The sequence below is a fragment of the Netta rufina genome, assembly GCF_964035555.1.
Source record: "Netta rufina genome assembly, chromosome: 3".
Taxonomy (NCBI): domain Eukaryota; kingdom Metazoa; phylum Chordata; class Aves; order Anseriformes; family Anatidae; genus Netta; species Netta rufina.
Window position 1 is genome coordinate 121692363 of NC_140125.1, and position 17254 is coordinate 121709616.

General features: G+C 52.5%; 1 protein-coding gene across 5 annotated transcripts; it reads right to left on the reverse strand.

Annotated features, from left to right (window-relative positions):
* Positions 1-514: 514 nt before the first annotated feature.
* FNDC4 (fibronectin type III domain containing 4) lies at positions 515-13891 on the reverse strand. 5 transcript variants are annotated; one of them, XM_084285051.1, is made up of 8 exons: positions 13711-13840; positions 9174-9274; positions 8520-8635; positions 7785-7989; positions 6844-6933; positions 5382-5515; positions 3279-3465; positions 515-2171 (listed from the first exon to the last, which is right to left on the reverse strand). In XM_084285051.1, exons 2-7 carry the CDS (start codon positions 9247-9249, stop codon positions 3439-3441), a joined length of 648 nt encoding a protein of 215 aa, XP_084141177.1. In that variant the 5' UTR covers positions 9250-9274; positions 13711-13840; the 3' UTR covers positions 515-2171; positions 3279-3438. The 5 variants fall into 5 exon arrangements, with proteins under 5 accessions (XP_084141177.1, XP_084141173.1, XP_084141174.1 ...); XM_084285047.1 differs by having other exon boundaries at positions 3279-3897; XM_084285048.1 differs by lacking the exon at positions 9174-9274 and having other exon boundaries at positions 3279-3897; positions 13711-13891.
* Positions 13892-17254: the final 3363 nt, after the last annotated feature.

Below are 17254 nucleotides of genomic sequence, written 5' to 3' on the forward strand. Positions count from 1 at the left end.
TTGTCCAGCACAGCAGCACTTGGCCCTCACGACTATGGTGCTTTTGCTCTTCAGGTATCCCTCTCCTCACCTGCCTGGGGAACAGCACAGTCCTCTCCTGCCAGTAGCCTGCTGGGATCTGGCATCATCTTCCTTTTCCTGGCCCTTCTTCCAGGATGCCTGCATTCTGCAGCCCATTTTGTGAAGAGGAAGTAGCTGTGGTGCTATCCTCAGTCAGAAAATGCGTAACTGCCCTGCACCTACCTGCAACTTGTCCAGAAGCATGACAAGAGCCAGCCTACAACATTGGCACTCCCTCAAAGGCCAGAGAGAAGTGCAAGATGAGGACCTGCTGCAGAACATATGATAACCCCTCTATGCAGCTGGCAAGAACAGGTCTCCTAAAGGCCACATACATAAGTGCAAGTAATGGTACATGTATGCACATACACACATGCATAGACCTGAAATGCTGCAGGGACAATGCTGCAACGTTTGAGCCAGGATGCTTTTATTGAAAAGACCCTGCCACAGGAAGTTGCTTACCCTGTCCCTTCCCAGTCTAGTCCTGCAGCAGGAGCTGAGCAGCACCTGGAAGGAAGAGTCCTGAAAGTGCTTTGTTGGAAGGTTTATTCCTGGAAGACGCTGGATCCTGTGATGCTTGAGTCCAGGGCTGCAGAGCCAGCACCCCAGCTCAGTGACCAGCCACAGAACAGAGCATGGAGGGAAGTGCAGCAGCCAGGGCACCAGCTACCCATGTAGCAGTGTGGCTCATCGTGTCACTCTGTTTCCCCTGCTTCTGGCAAGAGGGCATAGCTGGGCCAGGCCTCACCCTCGGACACAAAGTAATATAGATACCCAGTAACAGACTTCTGCTTGCAGGCACCAGGAAACAAATAATCCAGATACTGTTAACCAGCCCTAAGATGGTTAACAACTCACACCATCTTCAGTTGAATGAGAGATCTAACAGCTGTGGGTATTCATGGCCAAACCTTCCCAACAGGTCTGTGTGGCATCAGCCAGTCTGGTGCAGGCCATGGGGCTAGCTCCAGAAGAGGGAGTATCAGCAGTGACCACACACTTGCAGGACAGAAGCCAGGAGCGGGACATGACACTGTTGAAGCTAAGGTTGTCCCCAGAGTGGTGATGAGCTCTGCAGCACACAGCCTGCCAAAACAGCTGCGACCAGGCTAGGGCTCTCCACGTTATCCATGGAGTGCACACGGCATTGCTCACAGTGAGCCCTACTAGGGAAATGGCAAAGCCACAGCTGTGCACTGGCCCTGCCTGCTCCCACAGGTTTGTGAGGCTCACTGCACCCCACAGGATTGCTCCAACTGGCACTGCCCTGGCTGCACATTCTGCAGCCCAATCGGACACTGTGGCAGCACTAGCTCCTCATGCTCTCAATTGAGTTTTCATGCACTGCAGCAGGGAGAGGCATAGGAAGCCCCTGCACTGCAGCGATGGGGTGCAGTGAAGCCTGTCTTCCATCAGGGATCCCCTCGTCAGCTGTACTAGGTGTGCCCAGCCCCACAGACAGACCCTCCCGCCACCTCTCCATGACTTCCCAAACCCTGCTTCCACCTCTCTATGACTTCCCTGGCAGCACTGGGGCCACCTGCACTGCCCCATCCCCTGTCTTGGGGCCAAAGGGGGAGTAGCTCCTGCACCCCCCCCACCCCACCCCCAGGCTGACACAGTGGCTGAGAGCAAGGTCTGCCCCAGGATATCTCCTGAGCAGGAGTCTGGTGCCACCTGGCTGCACCCAGGCCATTGGCCAAGCCAAAGTACAGGGGTGCTGCCTCTCCTCAGGGCTGTAAGCAGGAGGGGACACCAGCCCCTCTACTCTCCCAGGCTTGCCCCCCCTGGGGTAAAGGTGTGCCCCCCCACTCCATTGCTCAGCTCCGCACTCCACAGTGGCAGGGAAGTGGGGCCTGGCATGCGGGACGGGCAGGGCCGTGTGCTGCATGCACAGCTGGGAGCCAGCTCCATGCATGTCCCTGGACAGGTGCCCTCGGGAAAGCGTAAGTTCGGATACGCAGATCTTCGCATGCAGAGTTCCAGGCTGGGTGCCTGGTGCTGCCTCTTCTTCCAAGGCCTGTATCGGCTCTGGCAGGATGCCCAGGACCCCCGACGCAGAGCTGGTGCTGCACTTATACCTCGATTATATTGACAGAGGGAGACTTCTATGGGAGAAAAAAATGCTTTGCTAAGAACCTGAGATGCAGACCCTATGGCAGAGCCCCCACCCTCCCACGGCAGGCACACCTCTTCTGCAAAAGGGGTGCCAGCTGCAGCTGAGCTGTCTGATGTGGGCTGAGGTGTGGGTGTGCTGCAGCAAAGCCCTGCTTTCAGTGTCTCCCTAAGGAGACCAATGGAACTAACCCTTAAGCCCCACCTATTTGCATTAATCTCTCCTGACAGAAGGATCAGGTAGCTCAGCTGCATTAGCTGCTGCCTCACTCCAAGTAAGTCTCATCAGCCACACCACACTTGCCTCCCCAGGAAGCCTTTCTGATCACTGCTGTGCCCTAGTACCCCTAGGAGAACCAGGGACCCAGCCTCACACTCCTCAGCCTCCAGGGCTTGCAGATATTTGGTGACTTCTGTCTGGCTCCTAGTCATGTGTATTAGATTTACCTGGTCTCACCTTTGGCCAGCAGCAGGTCCCATTTTGAGCTGACTAGAACTGGCTCTTACCTAACATGAGGCAGCCTCTGGACACTTCTCACAAGAAGCCACCCCCACTACCAAAACCTTGCCATGTAAATTTCAGTACATCCAATCCAATATGGTGTAAAGGTTCTTAGCAGGTCACTGTTGAACCACCACCCCATGCTACAACTGTGGCCCTTGGAGAGAAGGTAGATACAGGGCTCAGAGGAGAAAAGGTACATGAGGGTGTGGGAGGACACCTGCCATGGGCAGAGAATCCACAAAGCATGGCATGATGAATGGAGGAACAGATACGGCCAGCTTATGTCAAGCTGTCTCACTGTTATGCCCTGCAACAGCTCTGGAGAGTGACAAAGGAACTAAAGGCTACCTGTAGTGAGGTGGATTTTTTTCAAAAACTGTTGCAAGCATGAACAGTTCTTTACACTGAAAGGACCGTGCTCACTGAATAGCACAGCAGATATGTGCATTGAGAGAAACCACTGGGAAGGGATGGAGTCATACTTGTATGTGATTTGTAGGGCAGCCCTTACCCACCGAATTAAGGGGAAGAAGGTGAATGTCCCCATCACTATACTTTGTAACAGGGACATCAAGAACTGCATTGTTGTGCAGACCTGTGACTAGCAGTGTTCCCCAGGGGTCGATGCTGGGTCCAGTCCTGTTCAACATCTTCATCGACAACCTTGATGAGGGAATAATGTTAACCCTCAGCAAGTATGCCGATGACACAAAGCTGGAAGGAGTGGCCGACACACCAGAAGGCTGTGCTGCCATTCAGCGAGACCTGGACAAGCCGGAGACCTGGGCAGGAAGAAACCAAATGAGGTTTAACAAGAGCAAGTGTAGAGTCCTGCAACTGGGAAGGAACAACCACATGTACCGGTACAGGCTGGGGGATGACCTGCTGGAGAGGAGCTCTGTGGGAAAGACCTGGGGGTCCTGGTGGATGACAAGTTGACCATGAGCCAGCAGTGTGTCCTGGTGGCCAAGAAGGCCAAGGGGATCCTGGCATGCATAAAAAGGAGTGTGGCCAGCAGGTCAAGGGAGGTGATCCTCCCCCTCTATTCTGCCCTGGTCAGGCCTCACCTGGAGTACTGTGTCCAGTTCTGGGCTCCCCGGTACAAAACAGACAGGGATCTCCTGGAAAGAGTCCAGCAGAGGGCCACAAAGATGATACAGGGCCTGGAGCATCTTCCCTGTGAGGAAAGGCTGAGAGACCTGGGTCTGTTCAGCCTGGAGAAGAGAAGACCGAGAGGGGATCTCATCAATGTGTATAAATACGTGAGGTGTGGGAGACAGGGGGATGTGGCCAACCTCTTTTCAGTGGCTTGCGGGGACGGGACAAGGGGTAATGGCCACAAAATGAAGCCCAGGCAGTTCCACACCAACATGCGAAGGAACTTCTTCACGGTGAGGGTGATGGAGCACTGGGACAGGCTGCCCAGGGAGGTTGTGGAGTCTCCTTCTCTGGAGATATTCAAGGTCCGTCTGGATACCTACCTGGGCAATCCGCTCTAGGGAACCTGCTTTGGCAGGGGGGTTGGACCCAATGATCTCTTGAGGTCCCTTCTAACCCCTACAATTCTGTGACTGTCTGCTACTTTACGGCAGCTTGACCATGAAGCCAGGAGTGGAAGCAAATGCAGAGCATAATGATGTCACTGCTTTTTCTTTCCTGTGTATTGTTCCCAGCTTTGTAATTAAGGATTGTGAGGATAAACTTGCAGTGTTATCACTTGCAAGCATCCCAAGAATCTAGTGAATTCAAAAAGACACCATGAGGTGCTTCAGCCCTGTATAGGTGATGAAATTAGCAAACAAGAATGGGCTTGTGCACCCACTTTTGAAGTAGGGTGAGTCTGGAGCAGGAGAATCCAAGAGGAAGGGTATTTTTGGCAAGGAGTAATCAGGAAGCTGGTAAACCTGAAGGAGGAGAGAAAACTGGGCCCTTGAAATCCAAACAGGAAGTTTCTGCCCTGGCATCACCTGGAAACCAATGATATATAAAAGCAGAGGGGCCGGTAGGCACCATGTTGAATGGAGTTCACACCATGGACAGAGAATGCAAATGAGACCCATAGGAAAAACCTAATGCAAGGTCCCATTAGAACACAAGTATCAGGGTTATAAATCAGTCTTCGTTGAGTAACAAAGAAGTGTCAGGTGCTAAGGGAACAGCCACATGAAAGTACTGGTCCATCCCCATCCACAGCCTGGCACAGTACCTCCATCAGGGTGAGGAAGGAGCTCTGGAGTCTTTCTCATGAATGACCTGTGTGGTGATGGCCTGCAGCAGGCCCTGGAGAAGGCTGAAAGCTAGCAGAGAGAGACTAATGTTGGAATCTTAAGAACGCTGATCAATTCAGCTGCCTTTTGCTTGAATAGGCAGGACCTGGACCTCTCTATGGGATGCAGAAGAGGTGTAGCTTCAGAGAGGCATGGTGATGGGCCAAGGCATTGGCTGTTACAGCAAGAGGACAGATAACATTCTGCCATATGGGAGCCATCCCAACGGATATATCCTGCCATCTCTACTGGTGTTTCTCCTGCAGTCACCCAGGGGGCATACAGACTGTCCCAGAGAGGCCAGGGCTCAATGCAGTCCTCAGTTTTTAGGGTGAGAGCATAAGTTGGGGTCTTTCTATTCCTGGAGAGAGTGAGAACCTGTCCAGGCACTAAGACACAGCAGATGTCAAATGCCAGCCCTCCCCACTCACCTTGCTCCGCAGCAGCCCTCCAGTTGGTCTCTCTGGCGTGCTATGCTCTGAGGATGGCTTTGTCTTCTCCTTGTTGTTGTTGGAATCATTGTCCTTGATGATGTCATACTGTCTGCAGAAGAGGGCGATCACCGCTGCAGAAAGAGGAGGGATGAAAGACTCCCTCACATTGGCTGCCCTCTGCCTCCCCTCCCCATGACATTACAGCTAGAGAGCAGTCAGGACCAAGGCACCCAGGGTGCTGGTCACCCACAACCTCCACCTGTTCCAGCTTGGACTGCTATTCCAGAAAACTCAGCAAGTGTGGCCAGGCCAATCTCCTTGGGCAGACAAGGCAAAGATGCAGCTGAAGCTATCAGGGCACACATGAGGTATGTGAGGTGTTCAGTGCTCAACCATAAGCATGACTCAGTGCTCTGTGGCCAAAAGCAGATGTTGAGGCACTCTGAGAGGGACAGCCCCTTAGGTCAGTGAGCAGCTGAGTGTGCTGAGTGCCTCCAGCAAGGCACTGATGTTACTGGCCTGATGCTTGCAGTCCTCACAAAAGCCAACCCTTGTTTTTTTCTTGTCCTGCAAACTGTGGATCACTCTGTCAGGATTCTACAGCACCTTATGCACTGCATGCCTCACATCTTATGACCATCAGCACAGGACTTTGGAGCAATGCTTTAAACTGTAATCATTAAATGTGTTGGACCCATTCAAACTACAGGGTGTTATCACAGCCACCTGGATCTGATTTCTCACTGTTGGTGCTCTGATACAACAATCTGCATGAGGTGTGCAGTTAGCAGCAGCCATCTTGTATTTTCTTCCAGTGCACTAGAAGAGTGTTCAAGGCCAGGATGAGGAGAGATTTCTGCAAGATGCCAGTTGAAAATCCTCACTTACTGGGAAGAAGGTAGGGGACAAATGATTTCCCATTCACAACAGCTCCATGTAGTGTGTCAGGAGCCTCCTGTTTCATCTGAGGCTTCCTTGCTCCCAGGGCAGCCTGCTCTTTCCTGGGGCACTGGCTTTAATTGGTTGCTGTACAGAAATAGCTCACAAATGTTACAGTTTTAGTAGACTGAGGCACAGCTACTACCAGCCAATGGAGCAATATTATCACGATATCAAACAAGATAGATAAGACCCAAGTTACACAATAGTTAATGTCAACTGTGATGCTCCTACACCATAATTATGTATTGCTTGGATCCCACATCGTCTCCTGCTCTTGCAGGACAGCAGGCAGGCTAGCCTGCACACATGCTTCAGGCCATCACTGGTCAGCAGTGGCTGTTGTTCCTTCTTTCACCTCATTGGCTCAAGCTCCTACAGAGGTTCAATGGACTTGTTAGGAAGGAGGATGCCTGAAACATTGCCATTATTCCTCTGCACTCTCCAATCCCCATCCTCTCTGTACACCCTAGACTATGCCTCTGTTACAGCCTGCCAGAACATTGCTTGCAGCACTCACCTGCCCACATGAGAAGCACAGCCACGATGATGATAATTTCGCCTGTCTGCAGTTGCCTGTCTTTGTCCAGCCCTTCCATGGTGATGTCACCTGTGGAGAAGAGCACCCAGGCAGCAGGCAGCAGTCACCCTCCTACCAGACCCTATCTCAGGACCATCAACAGTTAAGGATCTGAGAAGGAGCAACAAAGAAAGGCCCACATCCCCCTCACAAACAGGCATGGGATGATATCTTGACTGGGGAGAAGACATGCAACCTGTGGTTTTCCTGTGTCAGACAAACCATTCTTGCTGCCAAATACGGTCAGGGAGTCTAAAAGCTTGTGTGGGTTCAAACAGGGACTACAAAATGCATGTGAGAGAAGCCCACTAAGGTTACTCTCTATGTAGGGACCAGGGCTGCTTAGGAAGGCCCTGAGCTGAAAAAAAGTCCTGAGGAAAGCATCTCATCTGCTTGCCCTGTTATCCACTCATTGCTAGCGCTGGAGAGAGTCCAGGCCTGATGGACCCACCCTGTGCGTCATCTCTCTCGGATTAATGGCCAACATTTAGGCAATCCCAAGGCAAAAGGCACAACATGGGTATGAAGAGGAAAGAAGACTATGGGGTTCTCATATTTGTCCTTTGGTAGCTTGCAGGCTGGTAGATCTGAGAGACAATTCAATATTTACTTCCTATGGGCAGCAGTTTGGATGTACTAGCTTGCTCAGCTGAACAGGTTGCCAAGATCTAGGACAGGAGGGCTATAAAGCACTGTTTGGGCTTTCACCATGGTCATGGTAAACACAACAGCAGCCCGTATGACCCTGTGCATCCCAGGCAGCTGGCTACCGAGGTCAGAACTTCGCTCACTGGTTGCTGAATCCCTGCCTGTGTGCTGTGGAGTCCTCCAGGTCTGCCCCCACCAGTGGCACTTGGGCAAACTGGAAGGAGCTGCCTCACCTTGGTTGGAGCTGTTGGAGGGGAGGCGGTCGGTCTCCTTCAGGGTCCGGAAGTGGACACGCTTACTGGCCTGACTTTCCCCATACAGGCCGATACTCTGCACTTGGATGATGTAATCAGCATCTTCTGCCAAGTCCCACAGCACGCAGGCCCGGTTGGTGGTGTTCACCTCCCGGATGAAGCGCTGCATCTGTCCATCTTGCCGCTGCCAGAGTGAAGAGCTGTCATCCCCAGGAGGCTGTTCCCAGCTGCACCACACACAGGCCCCCATCTGCAAGGCTGTGCTGGGCACAGTGCTCTTGCTCCTTCCTTCCAATCATACACCCCTGGGATGGGCCAGACTGGCTAGCACCTTGCTACACAGCATCCCTGCATGGCCAAAGAGCCAAGTGCCTCCCTGGAGAACTCACCACTACCTGGGGATGTGGAGGTGGAGCAAGGCAAGCAAGGAAGGGTTATCTTGTGGCTGGAGCACTGTCCTCATCCAAAGAAATCGCAGAGAAGCCACTGGAGGGATAGCCACTCCACAATACAGCCCACAGTCTGCTGCGCCCCTCCCCACCACCCTCAGCATAGATGGCTTAGACAGGGAACCCCAGCAAAGGTTGCTCAACAGTGGAGGTGTCCTCAGGCATGTGCCAAAGGAGCTCCAAGCTGCAGCAAAAGGGCTGACAGGAGCATGTTGGTAAATCAGTGAGAATAGTCCCCAGACTACTGGGAACAAAGCCTGGATACCTGCTGTAAGATGGCGTAGCCGATGACCACATCTCCTTCTGGAACATCCCAGGAGACTGTGGCAGAGTTTGCCTTCAGCTGCGTCACAGTCACGTTGACAGGGGACGGTGGCCTGTCTGGGTGAGCCAGGGAGGGACCGAGGCAAAGCACATGAAAGAGGCAAAAGAAGATCTCTCAGAAAAGGCACCTACCCCCGCACACCATCATGGGGGTCTTATTCAACAGCTGCCCATTGCAGCATGCTGACCGGGGCTACAGGGAGCAGTTCCTCCCTTGAATCTTTCCCCAGGACAGGAGGGTCATGTCAGGTCAACAAGACTGAGTCCCACAACACACACACTGCACAGTGCTCCCTGGGTTAGCGGGCAGCTGCCCGCTGTGCAGCGGGTGCAGCACAGAGCCACTCCTGTGCAGCTACCCCTGTATGGCACCTACTGGCTTTGTTAGTCATTGCTCACTGTCCAGGTCTCCTCTCTACCTGGCTGTTGGTGAGAAATGTGCTCACCCCACCCTCTGCACTGCACTACAGTGGGAAAAGAGGACAAGCTCATGAGGCATTTGACTGGCTCTTCTATAAAGGGCTTTCTTGCAGTGGCAGACACAGCCCATTGCTTGTATTACATGTTCCATGTAAAAGAAATTAGCAGTGCTGACCACATGCTTGTGCTGCCAGACTCAGCACAGGACACGAAGGGACTCTGGTAGGCTCCTTCCACCTTGCAGACATCATGATGGGAAATGCATGAAGGCCTGTCCTGAGCAAAAAATTATTACAGAATAGGTTAGGAGACTCTTATTGCAATTTAACCAGATCCCGCAGCTCAAAATTAAATGAAAGGAAAAGCCTCTGTAGGCTGTCGCAGAGCACTGCAGACATCCTGCCATCAGAGGGAACAATGGCATTCACATCAGCTTTTCATGAGGGCAGCTGCTTGCAGATCTGAGGTACCTTCAGGGCTGAGCAGGACACTGCTGCTCAATTTTTCATCTGTTAGAAAGCTTACTGCATTCAGCTTCAGCAGCAGCAAACAGCAGGGCTGCCTGACACAACATGCTGCTGCTCAGCCCAGACAGAGTAGTTTCTTGGCAGTTAAGTCTCATGTTTTTGTAGGGTTCAGAGTTCAAACAAATCTTACATTAATGCAATTCCTGAACCAAGACTGTAATAGTGAAATGAGGTTTCTCCAAGCTCTGGGGCTGCTCTGTGGATGTGCACATCGCCAATGCCTGGCACACCATCCAGAACTGCGTAGGAAGCAGCACAGACACAGTATTTATATATCAACTGTGACAGAAAAATGGGACAGCTTGGAATAAACACACTATGGAACTCAATCTGGCCATCTCATCTGCCTGGTATTACCCCCTGCTCTAAGCTGGGGAGGAGAGCCCAGCATAGAGGGCAGAGCTAACTTTCCCAGCAATGCAATGCCATCAGCTGTAAAGCCGATAACAACACTTAACTATTGCTGTTCTTCAGAAAGGTGGTCTGATTGACCCATGGCCTGCACCATTGCTAATTTGAGATTTCATAGCACTAAGAAGAACATGGCAGAATTCTTCAAAGGTCGGCAGACTTGCACACATAGACAAATTCTGTCTAGAAATTAAATACATGAGTGTGTAAGGAAGACAGTGAAGTTGCTGTTCCTGTGTCTTCTCTCCCTGTAAACACGACAGTGTCCTTCTACAAGCTGCTTGTGTAGTACAGGTTCAATGCTGTGACTTACACAGGTAAACAAAGAGCCGCAGGGGGGATTTGGAAACAGGAGAAAAAGACCACCATAACAACACCAACAAAAAAACGTAGGAGTGACTAGGAAAGGTCATTTTTTATAGTTCAACCACTGAAATGCATTCATTCACATTTGAATATATCTGGCTCCTGGGCAGATCAAACCAGGAAAATTGCGATTACCACTCTGAAACATGCAGGATTATGGTCTGTCAAGGACAACTAAGACAGCCAGGACAGTCACACACAGATCCCAGAAAACAATTTCCCAGAGAGACACTGGGAGCAAGTGCCTCCCTAGCAAAAGCCTGCTGCATTATACCAGGAGGTATAATCACAGGAGACAATGCAAATGAGGACATCATAGTATTCCGTGTCATCTCATCAGAACAGAAGGCTGACAAACAGGAAAGGCTTTAAAGACTCCCTTGAATATCCTTTATCCCATGAAAGTGTGTCTCCTTAGAGTTTTGTCAGTGGGGATCCTGTTCATCACTCCACCCTGTGAGAGGGAATCACTGAGCCATGTCTTTGTCTGCACACTCTGATCTCCCAGAAGCCAAAAGCAAAACAGGCTGAATAGAGCTGCAGTCCTGAGACATACATAGCCCACTGACTGAGGAATGTGTATCCTGTGCACACAAGGGCTGAGCTCACCACAGATGGGCTCTGTTTTCTGGTCCAGCCATGACCACTGTGCAAGTGTCATACAACAAACAGCTAAATTGCAGATAGCACCCTGTCAGCCAGCAAGGCTCATGAGGGGGAGTGGAGGGACAGGTGCCAATCTCTTCTTTCTAGTGACCACTGACAGAACAGCATGAAGCTGTGTCAAGGGAGGTACAGATCAGGAAATGGTTCTTCAATGACAGGGTGGTTGGGCACTGGAACAGATCCCCCAGGGAAGTGGCCATGGAGCCAAACCTGTTGAAGTTCAAGAAGCATTTGGAAGCTCTCAGACATATGGTTTAATTATTACTCAGACTTATGTAGATCCAGGAGTTGAACTCAATGATCCTTCTGGGTACCTTCCAGCTCAGGACATTCTATGATTCTATGAAGTTCTACCTAGACAGAGCTTAAACAGGCCCTTTGTTGGGACTCTTACTGGTAGCAGCAGAGTGTCCCGGGGGGATACCACCCTTGTGTCAAACTACAAAGGGAGTACACCCGAAGCCAGAACGTCCTGCTGTAATTCCCAGAACCAGTCCCCATATGGCCAAAAGGGTGAGAGGGGATAGCAAGAGGACATACAGGCATGGAAGAGCCACAGTGCACATGGCTAGTCAGTGCTTCAGACCTCGTGCATTGCAAACACAGTTAGTGCAGGCTCCAGGCAAGTGGACCTGAGAACCTGTGTGACAATGAGATCTGAAGGCATCCAGGCTTCAGTTCTTCATTGGAAAAATCCACGTCACTTAGTCATTTCACAGTTCAGCAAACTGCAGAGAAGACATTATAAGCATGTGGGATTTGTACATCTAGCAGAAAGAGAGAGGACAAGAAGTTTCAGAAGCTGAAACTACAGAAAGTCACCCTGGAAATAGAGGACAATGATTAACCCCAAGGAGATACAAGATAACTCAATGACAGTCATTAGGACAAGACCTCCAAAGGACAGCCTGCACCACAAGAAGTTTGCATGCGATCCCCACATGAAGCCTATGTTCTCCTGTCTGCTCTACAGCTGAGGTTAGAGCAGTCTCATACCAGAGCTGCTGCCATAAAGATCTGCGAGTACAAGGGCTCTAAAAATATATATATTCTGATACCAACTATTAAAAACATTTCTGTAAAGCCATGATCCTCCAGCTCTCTGCTGGGTTCTTTAGGAACAAGCATGCCACAGTTAAACCCTGAACAATACATTAATTGCTAATGATTCTGCATCATTTATAAGTTATTCAGCTTCACTTTTGATTAAAGTCATATTCAGAATCGGGCACCACCACAGAAAGAATAATCACTACCTTATGGCCTGGTGCACTCTTTTCTACTGACAGTACAGCAGTGCATTCCTTTCAGGCCTGCTGAAGAGGTGGGAAGAATTGCTCCTGTGCACTGGAGTTGGCAGCACTGAAGACTGAGGTTGGGAAGCAGTGAGGGATGACCTGTAGACAGCTGGGCACTCAACTAGCTCTGCCACACAGCTTGCCTCTGTAGGTCAGAGAAAGGGTTGGACAGATGCCCTGTAAGAGTGGCATTAACAGATGTGGCTCTGCACAGGGATGGGGCACAGGCCCACTGGCATTTTCCCATCTTGCTCTGACTCCAGAGAGGAGGAACTCACATGCACCTGGGCCACTGCCCTTGGGACTGCTGCTCAAGGGCACACAGATGTTTGTCGAACTTATCTGTGCAGCAGGGAAGTAAGCATCAGACTGCACAACTAAAAATAAGTGCTCCCTTCTAAACAACCCTGACTGCATTTCTACCTGAATCCAGCAGGCCACGTAGTTCATATTGTGCAAGGAGACTGCCAAGGGACACAAGGCCAAGCACATAATAAAGCAGTCCAGTTCTGCCATGGCAGGTTATCAGAACACGCCTGATACTGGCAATTTACTGCATCACTAATGTGACAAGAGGTGAATAGATATCAGAAGGCTGCCACTGGCACAGGTTATTCAGATGAGTCAAGGGAAGAAAGGACAGAGGTACCTGGGGTACAGACATACCTCGGCCTCTGAGCAAACACCAGCCTAGAGAAAGCAAGTCAGCAAGGCATGAAGGCATGCTGCAACGTGAAACACCGGGATGTCTGTCAATCAGAGGCCAGCTTGTGGACCATTTTACAGTACTGGAGCATCTCTGCCCTTGTGCATTCATTCTCTCAGGACCCAGAGCTCATTGGTGAGCAGCACAGATGGGAAACATGGACGCTCTCCTCTACTGGGGAACAAGGAGGGGCTGCGTTCCCCGACAGCCCAGCCCAGAAGTGGCAGGCTTCACAAGCCGAAGCCACAGCCGGCAACTCCAGGCGCCTGGGGTACGGCAGAGCCTAGTGTCACATTAAGGGAGGGCAGCACCGCCACACAAGCTCATCCCGGTCCCACGGGGATGCAACACGACTGAAGGCACGGATGGCTTAGAGACCACGACACCCCGGGGCAGGGCGCAGCCGCTGCGGGGCTGTCCCGGGGAGCACGGGCTGCCCGGGCCAGGCCCCTCGGGCCGCGGCCAAGGCCATGCGGGGCCGCCCCGCCACGCGCGCCCCGTGCCGGGCTGGACAGGGAACGCCAGTCCCGAGGGGGGGAGGCCGGCGGGAGGGGGCTGGCGCCCGGCGTCCCGGGCCGGGGCCGGGAGAGGGGCAGGGCGGACACACGGGACGGCGCCCGGCACTGGCGAGCGCCAGCCCCCGCCCGCCGCCCGGGCACCGCGGCAGCGAGCGCTGTTCTGCGCGGCCCGGCCCGACCCGTCCCCCGCCGCCCGTCCGTGCGCCCCGGCGGCACTTACTGGCTCGCACCAAGCAGAGGTCGCAGCTAAAGAGCACGAGGACGGGGTTCAGGTACGCCGAGAAATGGGCCATGGCGGCGGGGCCGACGCAGGAGCACCCGGGTCTGCGGCCCTGGCCCGGGCACCAGCCCTGGCACCGGCCCGGCTCCCTGCGCCGGGGGACCGAGCGGGGCCGAGCCCCGGCCGCAGCGCGGGGGGGCGGGACGGCCGCCCGGTCCTCCCCCGGCCCGGCTCCGCCCAGCGCCCCCGCCCCCGCGCGGCACCGCAGCGACCGCCGGCGCCGCCCCGAGCCGTACCCCGAAACCGCCGGCACCGCCCCCGAAACGGCCGCGCGCCCCTGCGCTGTGTCCCCATACCCGCCAGTGCCGCCTCCCTCATAACCACCGGCGGCGCCGCCTGCGTCGTTCCCCGGCAGCCACCAGTGCCGGCCCCTCATGCCATACCCCTAGTAATCACCACTTCCAGCCCTCCCTGTGCTGTCCCCCCAGTAATACCCAGTGCCAACCCTCCCCAGTACGACACCCACCGGTAACTGGCACTGGTGCACCCTCTCCATAGCATCTTCACCCTGCCCTCCTGGCACTGCTGGCAGTGCCCCAGAGACCAGGCACCTCTTCCGTGAGCACATGCATGTCTGTGTGGCCTGGGCTGTCTTGCATGTGTGTTGCATTGCACTGGTGCTCTCACACATGTGCACATACTAAATTCATATGTGTTACCAGTCTGCACCACCCTCTAACGTGCCCATAATGCATGGGCACTCTGGTACACACATGCCTTTCTTGCAGGGGTGCTCTGTGGCTGCCCCTATTACACACCACTGTTTTCAAGTGTTGTCACATGGACCCATTGCTAGCATCCCCTTTTCCAGGCTGCCTCCCAGCCTAGGCCTATCTCCTGGTATACGTGCTGCCCTCTTACCATGTGCTGTGGCCCATGGTGCTGTGTCCTCCTCTTCCCTGTGACTACCATTGCTTCCATTCCCCAGTGGCACAGCCCTGTGTACCACAATGGTACAGCCTCTACGGCTACTGAGCACTGGCTGTAGCTGGTCTGGAGGGTTCATCCATGAGCATACGGATGCTGTGAGGGGCCTGCATCCAAGGTGTGTGTGTGTGTGTGTGTGTGTGGAGGTCAGTGTAGAGAGGCTCCACATATAGGCATGCATACTGGGTAGTGAGGCCATGGCTATGCCCAGCTGCAGAGCCACTACACTTGTGAATACCATCATAGCATCACCCATTGGGGTCACAGTTGTTAGGTCACTGGCAGATTGCAGGCATCCAGGCTGGTGCCCCCAGCACAGTCTCACTGGCTCCTCTGGAGCTGGGAATGCTCTTGCCCCTCTGAGGTGCTGTTCCACATGAGCTTGAGGGCATGGCAATGGCCATGGATTGTGTCCTACCCCCAGGGGAGGCAGCACCAGTCTAATATGTCTTATGTACAGACTTGGGGGTGAGATGCTGGAGAACAGCCCTGCAGAGAGGGATCTGGGGGTTTTGGTTCATAGCAAGTTGAATATGAGCCAGCAGTGTGCCCTGGTAGCCAGGAGGGCCAACCATATCCTGGGGTGCATCAAGCACGGCATTGCTAGTCAGTCGAGGAAAGTGATTGTCCCGCTCTACTCTGCGCTGGTGCGGCTTCACCTTGAGTACTGTGTGCAGTTTTGGGTACCTCAATGCAAAAAAGGACATGAAACTGTTGAAGTGTCCAGAGAAGGGCTATAAAGATGGTGAAGGGCCTAGAGGGCCTCAGGTGCATATATGAGCGGCTGAGGTTACTTGGCCTGTTCAGCCTGGAAAAGAGGAAGCAGAGGGGAGACCTCATCACAGCCTACAGCTTCCTCATGAGGGGGAGTGGAAGGGTAGGTGCTGATCTATTCTTTCTGGTGACCAGTGATAGGACCCCAGGGAATGGTGTCAAGCTGAGACAGGGGAGGTTCAGGCTGGATATCAAGAAAAGGTTCTACACCGAGAGGGTTGTCACATGCTGGAACGGACTCCCCAGCAACATAGTCACGGCACCAAGCCTATTGGAGTTTAAGAAACATTTGGACTATACTCTCAGTCTGAATTTTTGTAAAGACCTGAGTGGAGCCAGGGAAACTGGAAGCAGGAGTGAAACCAAGCAGAAGCCTGTGAGTTCCTTTGGCTCTAAGGGACTGCTGAAGTGGTTCAGCTTACCTACAACTTAGGGCAGACTCAGGGGCTCCTGAGGCTCCTGGCTGTCTAGATGATGTCCTTTTCTGCATCCTGTGTTGTCCTGACCATGTAGCACATCAAGAGCTAAATAGCGGCTAGACCATGCCCTGGTTGTGGTCGAGCTGCAGCAACAATACATTAGTGTGTGCACACATGCAAGTGTGGACACATGCATGCATAGTTCAGTGCACTAGGGCTCCTCAAATTCTCCTATGGTCACTTCAGGAGGCCTTTTTGAGTTACAGGAGAACTGGTTTGTGCTTTGGAGGAGAGCTGTGGAAGACCAGGGTAGTGCTGTTGCTATGGGAGGGATGTAATCTGCAGTGTCTGTGCAAGGGACAAGTTCCAGCCAGGTGAAAAAGGAAGTCTCACAGAACCTAGGTGAATTTTAGAATCATAGAATCACCGAATGGCTTGGGTTGAAAAGAACTGTGAAATATGATGTATAAATAACCACAAGTCCAAGAGATACAGAGTGGTTAGTGTATATAGTTCTTGTATCTTGCAAAAGAATGGTCTAGCAGTTCATGTCGATAGAGGTCTGGGAGATAAGAGAATAGGGGGGAGTTTTTTGAGATAACTGCTGACTATTGCACGAGACACAACTTTCTGACATGTGGCCCAGAGACTACTAAATAAGGAGAGGGGGGAAGCTGAAGAATGACCAAAGGACAAAGCTTGGGAGGAAGACTACGAGCCTTCAGTACAAGCGACCCCCAGAGGGACCACCGGAGAGTGATACACGTGTGTCCATGGGATGGTTCGGGTCCTGGGAAACTAATTATAATAACCCTGCCTTTTCCAAAAGTGGTGATAAATATGTATTAGCCTAGGAGCATAAAAACCAGCCACCTGATGTAACTCGTGTGCGTCTTCGTGGAGCGGAGACTCCCGGCGCACCCAGCGCTGTTTGCTTACCTCTATTTGTTTAATAAATTGTAAACTTTGATTGTAATCTTATTTGGGACTTAGCCATTTATTACAGAACCTTAAAGATCATCTAGTTCCAACCCTCCTGCCATAGGCAGGGATGCCACCTACTAGATCAGGTTTGCCAGGACCCCATCCAGCCTGGCCTTGAACACCTCTGGGGGTGGGGCATCCACAACTTCTCTGGGAAACCTGTTCCAGTGCCTCACCACTCTCTGAGTAAAGGGTGGTGAGACACTGGAACAGGTTGCCCAGAGAAGTAAAGGATAAAGGAGAAGGATAAAAAAAACTTTGCAGGTGTAAGGCAGGTATGATGGTCTTTCGGTCCTGTCTAGGCTGTTCAGTGCTACTTTTTAGACGCTCTTGGTGGATTCGTGGAGTATGTCCTTCCTATGCTGAGCTTTCTTGTAGCT